At 33.8% G+C, this 22,536-nt stretch overlaps 1 protein-coding gene across 4 annotated transcripts in view; it reads left to right on the top strand.

Moving 5' to 3' along the window:
• Positions 1–1,292: 1,292 nt before the first annotated feature.
• The window catches only part of LOC110033540, a 37,852-nt gene continuing 16,608 nt past the window's right edge, over positions 1,293–22,536 (top strand). For 2 of the 4 annotated variants that reach the window (XM_020737558.1, XM_020737561.1), the window contains exons 1-4: positions 1,293–1,632; positions 5,555–6,333; positions 17,953–18,141; positions 18,258–18,349. In XM_020737558.1, the coding sequence (XP_020593217.1) occupies positions 5,650–6,333; positions 17,953–18,141; positions 18,258–18,349 (965 nt within the window). In that variant the 5' untranslated portion in view covers positions 1,293–1,632; positions 5,555–5,649. Of the gene's footprint in view, positions 1,633–2,369; positions 2,485–5,554; positions 6,334–17,952; positions 18,142–18,257; positions 18,350–22,536 lie in introns of all 4 variants that reach the window. The other 2 variants (XM_020737559.1, XM_020737560.1) reach the window with 2 other exon arrangements.

The raw sequence follows: 22,536 nt of genomic DNA on the forward strand, positions 1-22,536 counted from the left end.
TGAATTAAGTACTAAGTTGAGAATAAACGAATGGATAATTAGAATCAAGTTTTTTTTTTATTTTCATTCTCTATAATTAATATTTTATCAACAAAAAATAATTGAATAAGCAATTACAAAAAAATATAAATTAAAAGAGTTACTTTTTTACTTTTTATTTGGTTGTTCACATCTTGTATAAATATTTCCTCTTCTTTAACTCATCATTATTATGCCATTTTAACCTGAACATATTTATCTAAGATAAAATAAGCTAATAAGCTAGTAGATACACATACTCCTAAACTACATTAACACAATAAAAAAAATAATATGTATGTCTGTTAAGTTTTTAATAAATATGTACAAGTGTATTTGATAATTTATATGTATGAATATGATCAATCAAAATATTTCAAAATCTTTATTTTGTCATACTATATCATTTTCATATCTATATTAGTTTATAAACACTTGTCAGATAAATTGTACATTTTAAGGTACATCAATATCAATAAAATTTTTCATTTACTTGTACTGATACCTTAGCATTATACAACTAGTACCTTAAGGGAGTGAACTCTATCATAGTTAATCATGTATATGCAAGCATACTATATAGTTCATTTCATTAATATGATCTTTTCATTCAACTCTACATTTACATATGTATAACATTAGTGTTCCTAAAAATATATATACATCACAATGATATGACCAATATCTTAAAGAGCTTAAAAATTACATAAAATAATGCAACAAGGTTTCGCAACAATTAATGAATTCAGTTTAAAAGAAGCTAAAAACTAGTATAACTTAAAAGTAAAGGTACTTTCTATTCTTCCCTACGGTTTTACTTGCTTTTAAGTAATGAAATCTTCTATATAATAGAATATCTATCATCAATTATAAAGTGTTTATTATTATTATTAAGTTAAATAATAATTTTGCATTATTTATTATTAAATATATTTTAATTTACAATATTTTATAAAATTTAATACTAATATATATCTATTTAAATCTCAATATATAATTTATGCTTTCTTATAATTAAATTATTTTTTAATATCGTTATTTAACATAAATTTATTTAAACATAAAATAATTCTTATATAAAATTTTATTTGAATCAATTATTCAAATCTACCGAGCTTCTTGAGCTTTGCTTCGATTTCTGTATCTTTAATCACTAATTTAAATTAATAAATTTTAAAATTAATTTTTAATATTTGGCATTAAATAAACAAACCGTCCTCAAAATTAAACATAAAACGCTTACTTTCTCCACGACATGCTTTGCTATCCTTATCTTTCTGCTTGAAGCCACGCATATGCTATTGCTCGGTTCGGTGTTCCCTTACTCGAAATCACTTGGTTCGTCTCCGCTCTTTTCTTCTTACTCTTTGCACATAGAGGCTTGAGGAGTCATATCCTTCGTACAGGAGCCGCAAGCGTCAATCCTAAGAGTTCCTAAGAGTGTGATGTCTCCACTCGCATGACACGACTCACCTCCCTTCTATCCTCCTTCACAGCGGAGCCGTTCGACGCTTCTTCCTTCAATTGGTTAGGGCAAGAGCTCTCCTCCTTCGCTCTAGGACGCTTTCGTGATTGTCTTCTCTTCTCTTGCTCAATAATCGTGTTCACGGCAAGGTATGACTTCATCCTTCTTTCTCTAGCGTTCTCTTCCCCTCTCCCACAGTCTCTCGCTCTCTAGCTCTTGCTGCTCTAATGCGGTCGAACATTTGAGGAGAGGCGGGATAATTGCTCTGTTTAACTCCCCCGTTGTCGACGCCTCTGTTTCAAATGAGCTGGCGTTGAACAGAAAAATCCTAAAATTTTAGAACTGGTTATTAAATTAGTCTGGTCCTAAGATTTTAAATTCATGGTAATGCACTCATGGATTTTCTATCCACATATCCGCTCTTTCTTAACATTGAAGGTTTTTAGCTGTTTCACCTTTATTCATATCCCATCAATAGCACGGTCTTAAACTTGATCCCAAGTCTTTCAGATATACATTCCTCAATTACTTGTCAAATAAAAATGGGACAAATGTTGCTCTCCAACCACTAAAAAAATATGCAATTTCATGAATATCATCTTCTTTGAGAATCAATCTTATTTTTTAAAATTTGACATTGAAGAGGAGAACTCAATCTTCTTTGAGAATCAATCTTATTTTTTAAAATTTTACATTGAAGAGGAGAACTCGGAAGAGGAGAACTCAAGGGAATATCAAATTTGAGATCTTTGCAAAGATACTATAGTATTTTCCTTTAATTGAATCAAACCCTGCTACTCAACTAGCTTCACTTGAAGAACCAAATTCTATGATAGTCACAATCCCAATTATCCTTACTCCTCCTAAACATTACACTAATGATTAGGAACTTCGGTTCTACACCAGAAGATGAAGGAACGCAGAGCATATAGACGACACTATGCAAACGCAGAACTGTAAAGAGCTAGAGCCAAGCCCTTCTACATTTGATAATCATAATGGTATGAATTCCTCATCTCATAACTCTCTCATACCATTTCTTAATGATTTTAACCAATTGCTCACAGAAAATGTATTCAAGGGTACACTAGTCATCCAATTAAAAGATATGTAGTTTATAAGAATTTGTTACCCTGTTATTGAATTTTTCTTACAAATCTTGATAGTGTGCAGATTCCAAACTTTATCCAAGAGATTCTATAGGTTCTTGCAATAAGTTGTGAGGAAGAGATTTGGGCTTTATAAAAGAATAATACATGGATGTTTATGGAGTTACCTCACGGAAAAAATCATGTATGCTACACATGGATATTAATGATCAAATATAAATGAGATAAAAGTGTAGACAGATTCAAAGCCAAACTTGTAGCATTTTATGCAGTCATATCAGATTGACTATCAGAAAATCATTGCACCTGTTGCCAAACTTAATACGTTTTAGCTCCTTCTGTCTCTTGCAGTAAATTAAGATTAGCTTTTATACCAACTTGATGTCAAAAATATTTTTTGAACATGAACCTTGATGAAGAAGTCTACATGACCATACCTTTGAGCATAGAAAATGGGTCAAACGATAAGTTAGTTTACAAGTTGAAGAAGTCTTTATATGATATGAAGCAATCTTCTATCACTTGATTTGATAGATTTGTTAAAATAATGATTACTAGCATTAATGTTAAGCTGATAAAACACTGTTTGTTAAATTCAATCATAGAGGCAAAATTATTATTTTCATAGTATATGTAGATGATATTATTTTTATAAATGATGATTCAGAGGAAATCATGTGACAAAAAGGGATGCTTGTAACAAAAAATGAGATCAAGGACCACAAGACTCTCCTATATTTTCTAGGAATGGATGTGGCTCGATATAAGGAGGAAATTGTCATATTCCAAAGGAAGTATATCATAGACCTTTTAAGTGAAACTTATATGGTTGGATGTAAATCTGCTGACACTTTTATGTATTCTAACAAAAAATAAAACATAAGTGAAAAAACACTCTATTTGACAAAAGAATATATCAATGACTTGTGGGCAAGTTATTCTATGTATTATACACAACACTTGATAGTGCTTACTCAGTCAGTGTGGTAAGCCAACACATGAGTGAACAGAATTTTGAGATACTTCAAGATGACCCCTAGATATAATTTGCACTTCAGAAGCTATGAAAATTATGAGATTGAGACATACATAGATTTTAATTGGTTAGGAGAGGTAACTAATAAGAAATCAACCACTAGATAGTTTTCATGTCTGGGGCATTGCTGTCACGTGAAGAAGCAAAAACAAAACTTTTGTCTTTCGGAGTAGTGCAAAATCTGAATATTGTGCTCTTGCACTAGAAATATGTGAAAGAATGTGAATGCAAAAGCTATTAAAGGAACTTACGATTGAGACGAAAGACACAATTAAGATGTTCAATGATAGATAAGCATGTGTTAGTATAATAATAAATCCTGTGCACCATGACATAACAAAACACATCGATATTGATTGACACTTAATTTCAAAAAAAAAGATTAACAATGAAATTATTCAGCTAAGCCATGTTCCAACACAACATCAGATTGTTGATATCGTTACCAAAGCACTACCAAGGGTCTATTATGATGAATTGAATTCAAAGCTTGATTTGTACAATATATACAACTCAACTTTTGGGAGAGCACATAGTAGTGCTAATTCACATGCTTGATTAGGAAGGAATTTATTTTTTTCCCTCGGAATATATTTCTCTGATTGTGTCTCTTTTATTATATGTTTCCTATTTTTAATTTTTTCTATTTGGTAGGATTCCTAATTTCATAGGATTCATGCTTTCTATTTTGTAGACCGGTATGTTGGACACATTATTATATATTTGTGTGTAGTAAGGGGTAATGCAAAGTAGCAAGAAATAGAAATCTTTCTAAGAATTTCCACTCATTTTAGTAATTTTTAATAAATTGTTTTTTTCCTAATTTTCAATTATTAATTGTCATCAAGCTCTTGTATATTTTAACTTATTAGAATATTAGGGTGTATATTGGTTTGCATGTTCATATTGTCAGAGTGAAAACTGACTGTTGTGGGATTTGAATTTCCTTTATGAGATTATTATTTTGTTATACCCTAATTAAAACAGCAGTAGTTTTTTTTTATAGTATGTATTTTTTTCTTAACGTCTGATCATATTTGATTGAAGATTTATTTATTTATTTATTTGTGTTGTTAAGATTGTTATACACTCATATTCACCTGGGCCACGTTAATCAAATCATGAAGAATACAATCAGAATTTACCAAACTTAAATTCACATAGAGCCTTGAATTTGCTAACATTGAGTAGCATAGGCTTTCCATGAATTAAATCTAACTTGGCTCTTCATGCTAAGCTACTATACTGGCCTCATTATGGCCATTTACCCACAAAATCTGGCCTTGTCCTAGGTACTCACCAACCATCTAATGTTTTTGGTAGGATAACTCACCAAAGGTGCTTGATTTTAACCTAAAACCCGCTTGAAGTTCTTTCCAAGTGCCAACTATCTTCTGAATTCCCATGTTTAATTCTCTCTCCTAAATTATTTTTAGCTCAAATTGACTCACCCTTCTCTATCAAATCAGTCAACTGTGTTTTTTTTTAAAACAAAACCACTTACAATGAAATTCTAAACCTTGATCTTTTTTTCCCTAGTATCTTTGGCTTTGGTTTGCATCTATGGTAAAGACTTTATACCTTTCCAGGGATAATATTGAATCCAATAATAAACCCTTAATTATTTAACCTATTTGTATGAGTATAAATATTTTAAGAACAGTAAGACGGGTTGTTGAGAGGCTATAATTTAACTAGGGCTTAATTGTAAAAAAAGTTTTGGAGTATTTTTGGGTTAAAACAATTGGCCATTAATTTCTTTCCTGGTTATCTGCATTAATTAGCTGTTTTTTTTATTTAATGTTTTATACAGCAGGTTCATGAATATGTTATTGATTGTCAACATGTATTTGTTTTTCCCTTTACGAGGATTTGTAACTGCTATTATGAATTAGAACTGACTCTTTGACATATTATCAATTGCAGGACCTCAGAGTAATTCCTCCAAAATAATTCAGAAACTTGCACACTCATCAGCTGCAAATTGAATTCTGTGATTTCCATCAAGTAAAATTAGCAGCATGGAAAATCATAAATCTCCTTCAGGAATTAAGTCTAGCAGGCAAGAGTTTCATTCAGGCAGAGAGGGTGCTCCTGTATGTGACCTTTGGACTGATGGGCTTATATGTGCTTTTGAGTTTGTTCGAGGATCAAATCGTACAACTACAGAAAAAAATTGTCCAAGATCTCAACCTATGCATCAAAATGATGATCAAAATCTAAGAAGACAAACTGCAAGAACTCTCCCAAGCCAACTTCTAGCTCAGAACTTGAATGATAACACATTTATGGGGTGCCACTCTCTCATAGACCTGAATAGTGCATCTGCTGTAAGAGATGATGAGCCTCACACTCCTTATTATAAGGAAACTGTGCACTATAAGAACCAAATGTCTGATAGTCACTGGGTTCCTATTGGATGGGCAAGGATTTCAGAACTAGTGCAGATTGTCCAAGTTGATGCTAAATGGTCTTCACAACAAATGAATTTGATAGAGGATGAAGATGACTTTACGGTTGCTGGTGTTGTTGCTCCATATTGGGAGCGTCCTGAAGGACCTATATGGTGGTGTCATGTATTTGCAGGGCATTCCTCTGTTGATACATGGCTCAGTAATGCTCATTGGCTACATCCAGCTATTAGTATTGCTTTGAGAGATGAAAGCAGACTTATTAGTGAACGTATGAAGTACCTTCTGTATGAGGTGAGTTCTAATGTTTGATCTCTTTTCATAATAGTGTCATATTTTCTGTTTTATTGACTTACTGTTTCTTGAAAATGCTGTTACCTCCCATAATTGTAGGACTTGGCATGTTTAATGAATGTGAGTTTTTTGGATTTTAAAATGAATTGTGAATGATGTTAATGATGATTTTTTAGTTGTGAAATGAATATTTTTCTAGTGATATTGCCATTTTATCAATTTGAGAGTTAGGGTAGTGCAGATATTTCTTTTTTGATATTGAGAGATAACCTTAGATTATTTATAATTCACATATGAATTAAACTTTGTTCAATTTGAATATTTTAACTTTTTTAATTTCTATTGAATTGATTTATTATATATGAAATCATGTATGCAACTGAAATATGAAACCAATAATTAATTCTATGATTGTCGTGTTGTCTTCATTACGGATATCAATTGTGCTTTTCCATTCTTATTATCATGAACTTTGATGTATTAAGAGGTGAACATAAAAGATGTGTATGCATATGATACAAATTGAACAATGGGTAGATAATGTAAAAATTAAGAGGACTAATAATAAAAATTGAATTCTATAAGACAAATTTTATGTAGTTATGTTTAAGCCAAATAGAAGGCCTTAACTTTCAGAAATTTTGGCTGCGGAATATTTTATGGTGTTTTTTCTTTATTTAATGAACTCGTAAGAAATCCATCTCATGGTAGACCTGTAGTTCCTCCAAGCCCCATAATTATTTAATAGAAGAAATGCTTGATGATTAGCATTTACGACATAGCACCGTAGTAATTTTGGCGGACCTCCTCAAATTATTAGACCTCGTTATTAGATATATCCTTATGAAAGTTCATGATGTCCATCATCCTCGACCTAAGTAACTTGGAACCTTCGAGACATGAAGCAATAAAGATCATTGAAATTTTAGTGGCCGTAAAAATCTTGACGATCTTCCTAATGATTATTGTAATATTGATGGTCATGATGATTGACACTATAGGTTTCATGAAAGAGATCGTTGGTTTCATCGTGACCCTTGTCTTAGTGAATTTTAAGCAATAAAGGAAGTTTAGGTTAGCACCCCTAGTGTTCACAGCAGGTATGATCAAGAATATCTGCAAATATGCTAATATCAAATTAAGAATATTTTAAAATTTACTAATATCAAATTAGTTGGTGGTGCTAAGAAATTTTACTCAGAGTTAGTACAACATGAATAATTTTATAGAATGTCCTATTAGAACTTGTGTCTTGATGAAAGCTAGATTGAGAGAGAAATACTTATCCTGGGTTCATATGAAAGTTATCCTGAAAGACAAATACCTGCTTGCTTGTTATCAATATTGTGAAAACCGGACCAGACATCAAATCGATAGAAGGAAATGTTCAAGGTTCATTAGGTCGACCCGGGATGAACCAAATGATGTAATAAATATAAAAATTAATTAAATATGAAATTAATAACATAATAATGATATATTATATGCAAATACTAATTATAAAGTGATCAAAATTTCATTATAAAACCTAAAACACATAAAAATAAATTCAATAATTTTAAATATATAAATATTTAATATTTTAATGACTAACCTCATTCACAATTTTAGCCAAAAAAAAAAAAATATTGATATTTCTTTGAAATCTTGTATTTCGTATTTCGTTCATTCAAGATTTGATAATATAAAAGTAAAATGTAGATGAGAGAAAATTGAGATTAATTAAAAACCTAACAAACTTGAAAGCCACAGCCATAAGCACATCTTCTCTACATTCCTATTATAAATCCAATATTTTTATCCAATGAGGAGGATAAAATAAAACATTACATTTTTCTAAAGCTCTGCTCTATTTCAATCACATAACTTTTTCTATATCATTTAGTCACATTCTTTTGTATAATAAAGCAAATAAGCTAAAGTAAATATAACAATGATCACCCCAAATATATATTACAATTTTAAATAAAAATATAAAGTAACTTTCATATTCCTTTGATCCTTTCTTCCACCGAATCATTTATTAAAAAGAATGCAATGCAATCTAAAAAAAAACCTGATTATTAAAAACCACGGCCGGTTCAGCCATCGATTGGTTAGACCCTGGTTTTCTCCAATCCTATTCCTCCGGTTATCTCTTGCATTCAAACTGGTTGTCCTACCGGTTCATGGTCTGACCGACCGGTTCGGTCTGATTTTAACAACCTTGCTTGTTATGCATCTTGATTAGTTGAGCTACTAAATTTTTGTGAAGAAAATCCTAATATTGATGTGTAGTTAAATCAATTTGAAGAATTAAATTCTTGATATACTCGTCAAGAAGAAACGTGGGTGGTGAGATTTAGTTTTGTTAATGATCTTCACTCTGAGATGAAGATAGACGACTTTTGTACCAAGGAATTTAGAAGAAGTTCACCATAAAGACTTAGCAGTGGAAAGGAGACTATAGCTCATCTAGAAATAATGGCAATCAATTTTTTACCACTAGCACAATTCCATGTGATTATTAAGTCAAGTTTTGTATCTTCCACATGTCAACTTACTCCACCTTTTAGAAGTCCTAACGAACATTATTAGGTGATTTACCATAAGCGTCAATGGTAAATATCATATAACCTTCTGATGTCCTTGTAAAATCATGCTATTGTTCAAGAATCCAACTTTCAAGTCATAATAATGAAAATATTATAAAATTTCAGGATAATGAACTGCTTTATGATGATAGTTTAAATACATGCACAAAATAACAAGTTAAAATGTAAACGAGTCTAATTTAGGGATAATTTTACCTATTAGACAAAAATGTAAGTGCAAACTGAAATTAAAACTATAATTAATATGAAACTTCTAAGCTGCATAAAGAATCCAATTCTAATTCGTTTGGTAATTCACCCCATTTTTATGAATTGATTGTAGGTTAGCATAAGATTGCTGCATTCCCTTGATATGTATTCCATGATTTTATTGCTTTTTGGTTTGAGCATTTATACAAATTATGTACAATTTTTCAAATGAAGTTCGTAATACAAAATGAATCACATATGATTATCACTCTAGTTATACCAGAGTTAACCCAAACCACAATAAATGCAAATTTTATTGCTAAAACGCAAAAGTGATTTCAAACACAAACTCTTGAAATAAGAAACGACGACACAATTCAAGCTAGGGCGTAAGGTGGAGAGACAGAGAGGCGGAGAGGTGGTGCGGCGAGTAGAGGAGAAGTGGGATTGATGGTGGCTTTTGGTGGAAGGACAACAGTTGTTTGGATGTGGTTGGTCACTAGATGGTTTATGAAAGCGAAGGTCGGTAGTGGGTAGGCAGTGCGGGATATGGGAGGTAGTTGTAGGGGCGAAAGGCACTGTATGGGGGATACAGGCTAAAGGGGAGGCTACGCGTGTTGCTGTGCTTGTAGGTAGGGTTGTCAACTTGGCTCATTGTTCGCGAACAGCTTGTGTTCGGCTTGTTAAGCAACTCGTGTTCGACTCATTTTTTAAGCCTAACAAGCCGAACACGAACAAATTTTTAAGCTCAAAATATAAACGAGCCGAACACGACCAAACATTTTTTTGCTCGTGTTCGAACAAACATTTGTTCGCTCGTGTTTAGCTCGAATTGACTCGAAAAGAGATAAATAAATAAATAAATAAATATATTGGTTTAGTTTGGGTTAGCTAAGCCAATAACACCAATATTCCTCAATTCCTCACCAATAACACCTCAATAACACCGTGGTAACACTCTCAATAACGCCTATTTGTAGTAGCACAAACCTTCCAATATCACTACTCGATATCATGCATGCTAGACCGTAATAACACTGCGGTACAAACTTCAATAACACCCGCCAATACCGCCACAAACTCTTCAGCCATGCCACGCTAATACTGCCCTTGCCACCGCGATCCCACCCAAATAACACCATGATACAACTCCCAATAACACTGCGACTGCGGTCCTGAGCCAATACAACTACAATCCAACCTAAATAATACCACAATACAACTAAATAATACCACAATAACACTCGCCAATACCATCGCATACTCTTCAGCCACATTGCACCAATAATACCCTTGCCCACGCGATACCTTAATAACACCACAATACAATCCCCAATAACACCGTGACCGCTGTTCTGATCTAATACAACCGCGATCCAACCTACAAAACACCAAGATACAACCAACCAATTTCGAACCAAACACGAACAAAAATATGTTATTTGAGCCGAATACGAACACATTGTTCACGAGCCATTTTAAACACGAACTAAATTCGCTCAGACTCGGCTCGTTTACAATTATACTTGTAGGGGTGGGGTAAGGTGTTTGGTATGGGAACAAAGAGATGGTGAGGGGCATAGAGGTAGCTGGAGACATGACACTATGGAAGGAAGCGAGCGGGTAGTATGGTAGCCGGATGTGCAGGCGAGGGTTACGACAAGGAGCAGCTGGGCGGGTTCTTGACTGGCGACTGGGAATGGGATAGAGGATTAAAGCAAGGGATTAGGGAAGATAAGCATTTATGCGAGATCGAGTTACAGCTGGAGCACCCCTCGATCCTTTTGAGAAGATCATCACATTGGATGAGTTACAACTGAAGCACCTTCTTGCCTTTAGTTTCAATCCTAGAAGGGAAAACAACCGCCGACGGTAAGATGGACAAAAATATAAACTTAGAATGACAAAAAACTCCACCTAGGACAACACATACTAATAGAAAATGTATTGACAGGAAACAAAAATAGGATGGGGGAGTAATTTCCTCCTAGTGAAAAGAGGGACAAGGGGCCGATCAACCTCCTGTTGGATCTAGCCTTCTTTTGCTGAACCTGTTGGGGTTGGTTCAGCCCCAAGCCTGTGTGAGTCTCTCGAGGTTGGGAGATTCGAATTCAGCCAACTAAGTTTTTGGCTCGTCTATAATCCTAGCAGCACCTAGACCCATTAACAACTCCATCGTCCCTAAGGCACCTACTGATTTTTCCTAAATTACAAGCAAACATCCACATTGGTCCAATCTTCTGAGAGTTTGCCACTGAACTGAGTCTGAGTGTCTCACTTGTCACGACCCAGCCTGAGACTTGAAATTAACCAAGACGGGTACAAACGGTGAGAACTAAGTTTTCTATATTCATTTACCATTTAGCAAATGAAAGAGACACTAATCCACACGAGATAAGCTTCCTCCCGCACGCGAGTCCCTCACGTGAAAAAACTTTTCTTCTCTTTGCATGCGAGATCTGAATCGTTCCTTCCTCCCCTATGGTTGGCTCCCTCCCGCATGTTCTCTCGACATCGACTTCTCTTTATTCCTTTATATGAAAGCAGCGTACGCAAACCTAGGAAAGCCTCTTTTCAACATGGGATTCGCCTCGCACGTCGTTTTCCTTCCTTTGCCTCGGGTCGCGACTCGACGCAACTAAGCAACACAACGATCGTCTTCTTCCCTTGAGCATGAGGTCTGCTACGTCGTTTTCTCGAGTAAGAGAACACACAACAATTCTCCTTCCTCTTCTCTCTGACCGCACACACGAAAGCTACTGCCTCTCGTGTCGATTTATAATGTGAATTCACCTCCTAAGCTTCCGACTCATAACTTCATTTTGTTCGGTTTCCTCTCCCTATTTATTCGGTTTCTAGACTCATAACTTCATTTTCTTATGTTCTTTGTTTCTTCTCTCCCTTAAAAAGTGTGCGTTGAGCATTACAAACAAAAATAAAGTTTCAAAACATACAAAAAGCCGCTTAGCAACAGACTGACAGAAAACATCATCCCTCTTTACAATAACTAACAGAGGGTGACTATCTTGTAACTTTTTAGTTGCAAAACTATTATGTAAAGAAAAATGGGCATAAAAGTGGGTGGCCTCATTGTTAGATGAGAGATCTGAGAGAAGAACACATGATGAAAGTTGGTTAGAAATGCCATTTTTGGAGTTCGCTGCAGTGTTGGTTCCAAACCCTCTTGTCCATGGATTGCCGAAAATCTTCCATCACGTTATTGTAGTCAATAATGATGCCTTCAGTTTCAACCATCAATGGTTTCACTAAGGCACTGATATGAAAGACCTCTTCCAATTCAACAAGAGCTCCTCTAGTTAGGGCTGTCAAGATTGCTCGTTGTTCATGAACAACTCATGTTCGATTTGTTCACTAAGTTAACGAGTCGAACACGAATACTTTTTTGTGCTTGATATCTAAATAAACTAAACATGAACAAAAATTTGTTCGTTCGTGGTCGGCTCTTTTTGCTCGAAATACTACTCATTACACACACACTAATGGGTAGTATTTTTAAAAAAATTAATTACTAAAAGGCTAAAAAATGTATAACCAATAAAATTTATAAATAAAAAAATTGAATAAAAATATATTAAATTATATTTAAATGATGTTTTAATATAAACAATAAAATTTAAATCTTACCCCAACCCTTAACTTCTTACGGCTGTGTGATTAGGGCTGTCAAAACAACTCTTTTTTCGCGAACAACTTGTGTTCGGCTCGCTAAGCAAACGAGCCGAACACGAACACACTTTTTGTGTTTGAAATATAAACGAGTTGAACATGAATAATGATATTTTTTAGCGAGTCGAACATGAGCTCAGCCTGACTCGCTCGTGTTTGGCTTGTTTACACTCGTACCCCCAGTAACTGAAACAAGTTGTCACATTGCCTATGCTGATGAATACTCTCAAAGTCATCCACAACTGGCATAACCAGATCTGAAGTGGGGGTAATCTAAACTTTCTCGCACGGTGGTGGCATTGGTGGTAAGGTATAAACCCTAATATCTTTAAATGCCCTCTGTTGTGTGTGCCTTGTGTCTAGAGTCGATTTTTCAATTCCCATGCCTCGTCGTCACCAGAACTAGTCCCACCTATGCTATTTTGTTGATTAGGGCTCATGTGATCTTGGGCACCACCGAAGGAAGTAGGTTGATGGGCTTCCCATCCTTGGTGAAATAATGTGTTTCTGAAGCTGTCTACTGAGTCCTCCGTTCAAATTGTCGTGGTCTCCCCAACAAAATGTGACAGACATCTATAGGGACGACATCACACCACACATGATCCTGTAGTTGGCTCCCTATCGAAAGGTCCACTAGGCATCTCTAGTTTTGCTAACTCTGTTCTTCTTCTTCTTCTTCTTCAGCCACATCAGCTTCTGAGTCATGAGACCTAATTTTTCTAATATCTGCGTGGATGCCCCATTCTTATTGCTCTTCCCATCAATGATGAGACTACACACCTTTCTTTTACCGTGCAGTAGTTGTAGAAGATATTTTGGCGATGCCTCTACGGATTCCTCGTATCCTGTAGGATTCATTAAACCACAAGTGCTTCTCCTTCATCTGGTGGCAAGTGATACACCTCACCCTGTTCCTCCGGTTTTTCCTCATCGCTAACTTCATCCACGACGTCCTACTTGGTAAAAGACAGGATTTGGCTTGTCGTGCAGTTGGAGGAAATGTGCTCAAATCTGTGACATTTGATATATTTTCTGACAGGGACTGTAGCAGGCCTGCTACTCTTCTCAGGCTTCTTTTTACTGGGGTGACTTTATCCTTATCCAAATTGACTTGCTCAACTTTTTGAGGTGTGCTCCTGTTGGTGTCTAACTGTGGATGGATGCCTGATTTGTGGTGGTTGTTTGCTTTGTTTATGCTGTATTTTCATTTTTAATGCTATGGTTTGGACATCTCTAAGTGACGACTAAGGCTGCAACTACACCACTTTGTTAATAACGGGCTTCAAGCCCCTCACATAACGAGCTATGATATGCTTCTCTGGCTCGACCAAATCACATCTCATCTGCAACTGATCAAACTGTGCTGTGAACTTCTCTATTGATTGATTCCTCTGCTACAGGTGGTGGAGCCTCAAAAATATATTCTAACAGTAATGGCGTGGGAGGTATTTCTTCTGCATTGCTTTCTTCATCTTTTCCCACTTGATGATCTTATCACTGCCTTCTCTTTCCTCTACCTCTGCTTGTTGTCCCACCACAAGGAGGCGCCCTTTATCAATTTGATAGCTGTAAGCTTTACCCTTCTATATTCTGGTACCTCTTTATACTCAAAGATCCTCTCAATTGATTGTAGACATTCAATAAAATCATGTGAATCTTTACCTCCATCGAACTCATGTAGATCTACCTTTATTCTGAAGTCTCTGTGTCCTCCCTATTTCTCCTATGATGCTGAATTTTGAAACACCGTGGCCTTTCTTCTTTATCATTGAAATCCTCTTTATGGAAGGTGTTGAAATTCTTATCTTTTTCACCCCTTCGACTTTCCCTATCACAATTGAAGTAAAATCTTTCTGGATGTCATCCTTAATGTCCCGCGATCTCCACTAAAGTCTGTGGATCTCTCGTTGTATTTCTTCCCGGGTAGGCTCAGACATGTATCTCCTGAGTGGTATGGTTAGGGTTTGAGATTTGTGGAAGTGGAAAGAGTTTTTGGTAGTAGGAAAAAAAATATTTTGGTTTATGGCAGATACTAGGAAATTCTGGGATATGACCGAGGTTTGGCTAGTTCTGATACTAAATGATGCCAAAGTTAACCCCAATCACAGTAGAAATGCGAATTTTATTGCTGAAACACAAAAGAGATTACAAACACAGACTCTTGAAATAAGAAACGACACAACACAAGCTACGACGTAAGACAGAGAGTATGGTAGTCGGATACCGGATGTGCAGTCGAACGTGCAGACGGGGTTACAACAAGAAGTAGCAGGATGGGTTCTGTACTGGCGACCGGGAACAAAACAAAGGGTTACGGGAAGGTATTGGGGAAGAAAAAGTATCTCAGCTGGATCGAGTTATAGTAGGAGCATCTTTCAACCCTTTGGAGAAGATTACCACTTTAGACGAGTTATAGTCGGAGCACCTCCTCGCCTTCAAATACAACCCTAAAAGGGGAAACAGCCCCTGATGGCGTTCTGGACATAAATCTGAACTCAGAAAGACCAAAAACTCTACCCTTGCACGACAAAGACACGTATATAGGGCTGTCAAAAAAGCTTGTTGTTCGCGAACAGTTCGTGTTCGGTTCGTCAATGAGTTCGTGTTCGATTCGTTCGATAAGTAAACGAGACAAACGCGAACAAATTTTTTTCGTTCGGTTAGTTAAACGAACCAAACACGAACAATGATGCGTTCGTTCGTGTTCGAATCGTTATTGTTTGAAATATAAAATAATATAAAATAATTATATATAAAAAATTTATTATATTTTAAAACATTAAATTTTATAAATTATAATATATAATAAAATAATAATAATAATATATTAATATACTATAGTAGTAATATACTAATATAGATATTGAATATTTATATAATATAAGTTATATAATTAATATATAATATTATTTTTATATATTAATATTAGGGATGTCAAACTGGCCCGTTGTTCGCGAACAGCTCGTGTTCGGTTCGTGTTCGGCTCGTTCGTTAAGAAACGAACACGAGCTTATTTCAAACAAACTAAATTTTAAACGAACCGAACACGAACACAAGCTTTGTTCGTTCGTGTTCGGTTCGTTTACACCCCTACACGTATAAATAGAAGATGGATGGTAGGAATAATTCCCGTCCAATAATAAGAGGGAAAAAGGGCTGGTCCAACCTCTTGCTAGATCGGGCTTTCTCTTGCTAAGCCAGTTGGGGTCGGTTCAGCCCCTAGCCCCACATCATCTAGTTTCTTAAAAATTTTCACGAATGACTGTGATTTAGTTTTTCTGTATTTCGCTCATGATGTGCCATGAATCCTGTTGGCATTGATACGTGGCAAGGATCTCATATTTTCTTATATGCTTTACATCTTAACATAGTATTAGTTTCCTTTTAATAATGTAGCTATGTTGACAATACGAGACACATTTCGGGTTCAATACTTGTTTCTACATGCAGAGTTTATAGAGGTCAAGGCATGCTTTTGTTTTTAGCCAGTGACACTTATATTAGTAGCATCTTGTATTTCTATAATTGCTTTGACTAGATGGAGATATCGTTGGTCTTTATGCGCTTCCATAACTTTACTCTCCAGAGTAGTGTTCATTCTAGGCCACTTATAGCATTTACCCTAGGGATGGATTATTGAAGTTATGTAGATTTCCTACACGCTTTGTTCTGGTTTCTCAATTTTCTTTTATTGAAATTTCAACAATCGATTGCCTTGAGGATTCAAACAACTTGAGAATTTACTGTTTGTTGTATTTCAGTTTTTTTACCGTCTCATGCATTGGATTAACAATGAAACTTAATTGTACATATAAATTAATATATCTACAGGAGAAGATTCTATCCTATAACAAGGAAACTTATTGTTTCGTCTCTTTAGATTACCCATAGCCCTTATGTGGTTCATGTAGCTTTCAGGCTATGCACCTAATATATCAATGCAAACATGGTGTTAAATATATATAGTTCGAACAACTCAAATTTTGTGAAATTGTGATTCCTTACTAGGATTCTGTGAAATTCTGATTCCGTACTATTCACAAACGCATAAATTTCTATTAAACAACTAATAGATTTGGACGGGATGCTAAAAATAATTTAAAAAATAATGAAATTATTAGCTATACTAATGACTGATTTGAATTGAAGTGATTAAAAATTGAGAAAATAAAATAATATATGTGTGTGTGTGTGTGTGTGTGTGTGTGTGTGTGTGTATTATAAATAAAGCAGCATTCAAAAATGATTGAAGGTTTCAACTTGAATTCAAAATTAGAAAAAATGACATTCATATAGTGACAGCATTAATTGAAATATTTATTTCAAAATACAATTATATCAAGTGGGACATCTAACTTTTAGAAGTAATTATATGTATGATTTGATAGTCACCTCTCAATTTATTTTGAAATTTGCCATCTTTTAGAACCACTTATGCTTGTTTAGTATATATAGAAATTAGAAATCATTTTATATTGGTTGATAATACTGACATAAAAGTTATGGTTGCGAATTTGAACTCTTTTTTTAAATGTTTGACCTGTTGGAAGAATTGCAAAACGTTGTCCAAGATATAAATTATGAGGGTTTTGGGTTTAGGCCAGTGTTAGTTTCTTTATTGTGCTTGTAAAATTTTTGGGATAAGCAGATAATTAAGGTGTTGCATAGCAAGGAAAAGGAACTGCTTAGAAAAAAAATCTATTTCACTGTGTGATTTTGTAATTATTCTCTGTATCTTTCTAAAGCCTTACTATGATGATTACATATGGTAATTTTTGAAAGCAGCAGTCTTTGTTGTGAACAAGAGTGCTTTTGATATTTATTGAGAATAGATGCCTTATTCTTTTTGCAAGAACTGGAATCATATATTATTGTGGTATTGAGCAGCTAGCATGTTTTACCCATAACAGAGCTGATTTTTGGTTTTGTAAATTTTTTTTTAATTTTTTGTAAAAAAAATATGGCGAATGCTATCTTTTGAAATCTGATTCCTGAAATGCAACTTTTATTCCAATATGAATTAATCTTGTTCAATTTGAATATTTTAACATTTTTAAATTATGTTTAATTGGTAACTTTATATATATATATATATATATATATGGGATGTTTTCTTTTTTGTTTTTACTGAAAATGAATAGTTTTTCAGGTTCCTGTCAGAGTAGCAGGAGGGCTGTTATTTGAGCTGTTGGGGCAATCAGTTGGTGATCCAATTTGCAATGAAGATGATGTACCAGTTGTGCTTCGTGCTTGGCAAACTCAAAATTTTTTAGTGACTGCGATGCATGTTAAAGGTTTTGCGTCAAACATAAATGTTCTAGGGATCACTGAAGTGCAGGTGGTTACAAAAGAAATACAAGCCATTTATCATACTTGTGTGCGATTCATAATTTTGTACAACTAATAATTCATATCTAGTATAGATCATAATTTTGATTGTGTGATCTTTTGTAGGAATTACTTCTTGCTGGTGGAAGTGCAGCTCCTAAATCTGTGCATGAGGTCATAGCACATTTAACTTGCCGCCTTTCTCGGTGGGATGATAGGTAAATAAAAATTTTTCGCTTTTACTAGCAAAATAATGAAAGTTCAAAGTGCCCCTCTTGATGTTTGCTCTAAATTTACTAAAAGCCTCTTATTTTGCACTATCATTCTGCACTAGCATTTTGCACTAGCATCAAACTACACTTAACTTGCCTAATATGTTAATATATATATATATATATATATATATATATATATTCTTTTTTTTTTCTTCATTTCTTATTTTTTTTCAAAAGGAAATCAGTATTTGGCAGAGGCCCAAATACCGATTTCTCATACGCAATGCCCCATGATGAGAGCCCGCGTCATGTGCCTAAATATTCGGGAACCTAGCACCACTAGGGATCGAACTTGTGACCTGAGGCGACTTAAGTGAACCCCGCCAACCAACAGACCACGGCTTGCGGCGCGCGCGCGCGCGCACACACAGATACATAACTCACTCATAAGGGTGACCCATCCACTTACATCCTCAACACAAAAAGAAGGGAGAAAAAAAAACATTGTATATATATATATATACATATATATATAAGCATGCTTTAAGAAATGTACTTTAAAATCAAGTCATCTCTTTTAGAAATATGGAATCATTATGGTAATACTAACATTCTGCACTGAAATATAACAATTTAAAGCTACAACACTATATTGATGTCAATGCTAGTGAGCTAAATTACATAACATTTGTTTGAAAGAAAAAGGTATAATATGAGGGTGCATTTTTTATAGGTGATTTCATAAAAAAAAAAAGTAAAAAAGATATCTAGTGAAGTAATTCCAATTAGTTTTACCTAAACTTATTTAAAAGACTCTTAAAATGAAATATTTTTTATTTATAGTTTGAAGTTACAACTAAGAGATTCAGGCTCATTTGTTCTATCAAATGGAAAATATCTCCTAAGGTTAATTACAATCTATAACATCTTCAAGGGACGATATTAATAAAAGAGTCATGCTTGTATTATGATTTGATAATATTAAAGGAATGGACTCTCTAGAAAAATTAGTCTATGCGTTAAGGCAAGTTAGACTATAAGAAGGTTATCATTGCATGTAAGTGGATGATCCTCTTTCCACATTGAATTTCCACATTCAAAACTCCATGGAATGATGATTGATAAATCACCATGAGTCAGGCTCAGTTGGTCTGAATTTCATGAATCTGTTGTCCTAATTCGCTAAGCTTGACTTCATTTAGCCTTTAAGGCTGTCTAGCTAGCCTGACCGTGAGAAACAAGCAGCTAGCAATTATGAATTATATATCTAGAGTAATCTCATAATCTCAAATCAAGGAAGACAAGGAAGTGATATAGTTTCTTAGACAAATGAATTTACTTAGTAGAACTGAAAACAATATATGATTTCTAATCTGTAGAGGTGTAAAGAAGACCTGCAAAGAGTGGATACATAAAACTCAACTGTATGAGTCAAATCTAATTAAATGTGCTTAGATTTTTATCTTGATCAAGGCTGCCACTTTCTGAGCTTGGTTTTAGGCAAAAATTTTGATATTTTTAATTAATTACGTAGGGTGGTAGAGAAGAGAATTAAAGTGCCCTTGGAGGCATGTATGCGTGCGAAAATATTTATAATTAAGTGAAGGCTTTAGCTATATTCAAGAAAGACCATGCCATGTCATGATTTATGCGTCTATTATGATTTAGTGCTGATATGCTCCGCTTTGTATCTTCTCTTAAAGACTCAAAATAATTAAAACTCTTTAAAAAGTTCTAGGATTAATGCAAATTTTTTCATTCTGATTTTTTATAGGGCCTATTTAAAGTTGATTAAAAGATTATTTGAACTTTGGAAAATGATTTTTCTTGATGAGCCTAGATACCTGGTTTATAAGCAAAACATAACACAAGAAAATGGGAAACACTTGATGCAATTCAAACACTTAAAAGAATAAAGTCTAGAGTATAAAAGAAAATTGAGAATGGATGCAGTTGAGTTTGTGGATACAATTACAATGACAATAGAAAAATACAGATAGACTTTGTATAAATAATCTAACCATAGTATTTGCACATAAATAGAATATGCGAGAAACTTGCACACGAGCATAAGGTGCAAGTATTGGGTTTCCTTTGCTGCTGTTTTTACTTCCTAGATCATCTTGTATACTTCTAATGTCTGAATTGAAAGATGCTTCTCGATATGAAAGCGTGCTAGTTGGAAACCCTTGTTTGTAGCTTGTTTCACTCGTAAGACTTTTTTACTAGAAAGTATGTATATATGTGTATATATGAGTATATATATGTTTGTATGTGTGTGCGCGCGCTAAAGTTAAGTATAGAGGAATATCAAGCACAGCACAGTTTTTCTCTGACTTATCAAATAGTTTAATAATACACACAGAAAGGGGAAAAAACCTGTATGTGTGTGTATATGGTTGTTTGTACTAAAGTATATAGGAATATCGAGTAATACACAGATTTTCTGGCGTATCGAATAGTTTAATAATTTGTACATAAAGTGAAAAAGAAAAAAGAAAAAACTTAAAAAAATTATTGTTTGAAGTAGCTATCATGTTTGAAGTAGCTTTTGAAGTAGCTATCAAATGCATTTTTGGTATTTTTCTTATAACACAAAGTTTAAAAAACTTGCATATGAATTTATTGTTTGATGTAGCTATCAAATGAATTATTGGTATTTTTTTTTCTTATAACACAGCTCTTGTAGAAATTAGTAACTTTTTAGTTATGTGTAGAACACCTACAAGTGATAATAATATCTACCACAGATCCACCTCTAATGCGAAATAATATTTACCACAGTTCCACATCTAATGCAACAATCGCATAACAAAGGCAGGAGTGAAAAATAGCATAATCAGCCACATAGCATTAGTCAAATTATCACAAGAGCATAGCTGTGGCAGTAATAACCTGAATCTACTTTAAGTTAAACAACAAATGTGTGTCTATTATAGCATCTAGTGTAAGGTCAAAAAGGTGGTCAAAGGTCTACTCATATTAGTTTGTCTTAATAATCAAATTAAATTAAGTTCTTTTACATAAAATTTATTGAATTTAAAAATTAATTTTGAAGAGAAGCCTTTAATAGGGTTAAAAGATATTTGAAAATAGATATATAATATTATACTTTTTAAAAGACTTGAATTAAAAGTTATTTTAAAAGTGTAAACTTACGGATGGTATAAATAATAGATTTAATTTATTAAATTTAAGATTAAATTCTCTAGGTTATTTGTATTCTTGGCCATTCATATGCGATTTGGATAGGATGGAATGAATATCTTTGTCAGATAAACCATTGCCTTATAATAATAACAAACTTATCATAGCCATAGGGCAATCCTAGATTGTAATGCTAAGCCTACATATTGAACCAATTGAAGTGCTAACTCAAATTATATGGAGTTACAAATGCATATATCAATTTTAGGGATAGATGATTGATGTTAATAATTACTTAACTCAAGATTCAAGTGTTCAAATGTTATTCAATGTTTTAAAAGATCAAAAGGGTCCAAGTATTTATGAAGAACATTAAGTGAAGTTTAAATTGTATGGGTATAACCTACTTAAATTAGTTTTTGTGATGGATGTATTTCATTAAGAATTGCTTTGGATGGTGAATATATATAATTTTTTAGGCAAGTGAATGTGATATTGTGGTGTCTAAGCTATAACTAAGTCTAGTCAGAAGATTGTAATTAAACCAAGATGTGAATATGTTTGTCTAAAGAGTATGACAAGCTAAAGCTAGCGATTGAGTTAAAAGAGCATAATGGACTAAATGAAATGATCTATTCAAAGTATCATGACTAACCAAAATAAAATAGTTTATTTAAAAAAGAGTGAATATAAGTAATAGTCTAGTTAAAAGAACATGACTAGATTATGACATGAATAATCTAGTCAAAAGAGCATGGATATGTTAAGTGCAGTCGAAAATGATTAGATTAGAACATAATTAGATACTCATTCTTTTATTTTTAATTAAGAGATGAATTTTCAAATAAATGAAAGACATTTGGGTATAAATAAATTTTTAGACAAGTTGTGGTAGGCCTATGCGGAACAATAGTTTTAGAAGATCTATTTAAACTTTCAAAAGTATACGTAGATCAAAGCTACTCAAACTAACTCAACCGAGGATCAGGTTAAAACTTAATCAAACAAGATACTCATGCTCAAAGGTTTTGTATAATGAAATC

Source organism: Phalaenopsis equestris, unplaced genomic scaffold, assembly GCF_001263595.1.
Source record: "Phalaenopsis equestris unplaced genomic scaffold, ASM126359v1 Scaffold001216, whole genome shotgun sequence".
NCBI lineage: Eukaryota > Viridiplantae > Streptophyta > Magnoliopsida > Asparagales > Orchidaceae > Phalaenopsis > Phalaenopsis equestris.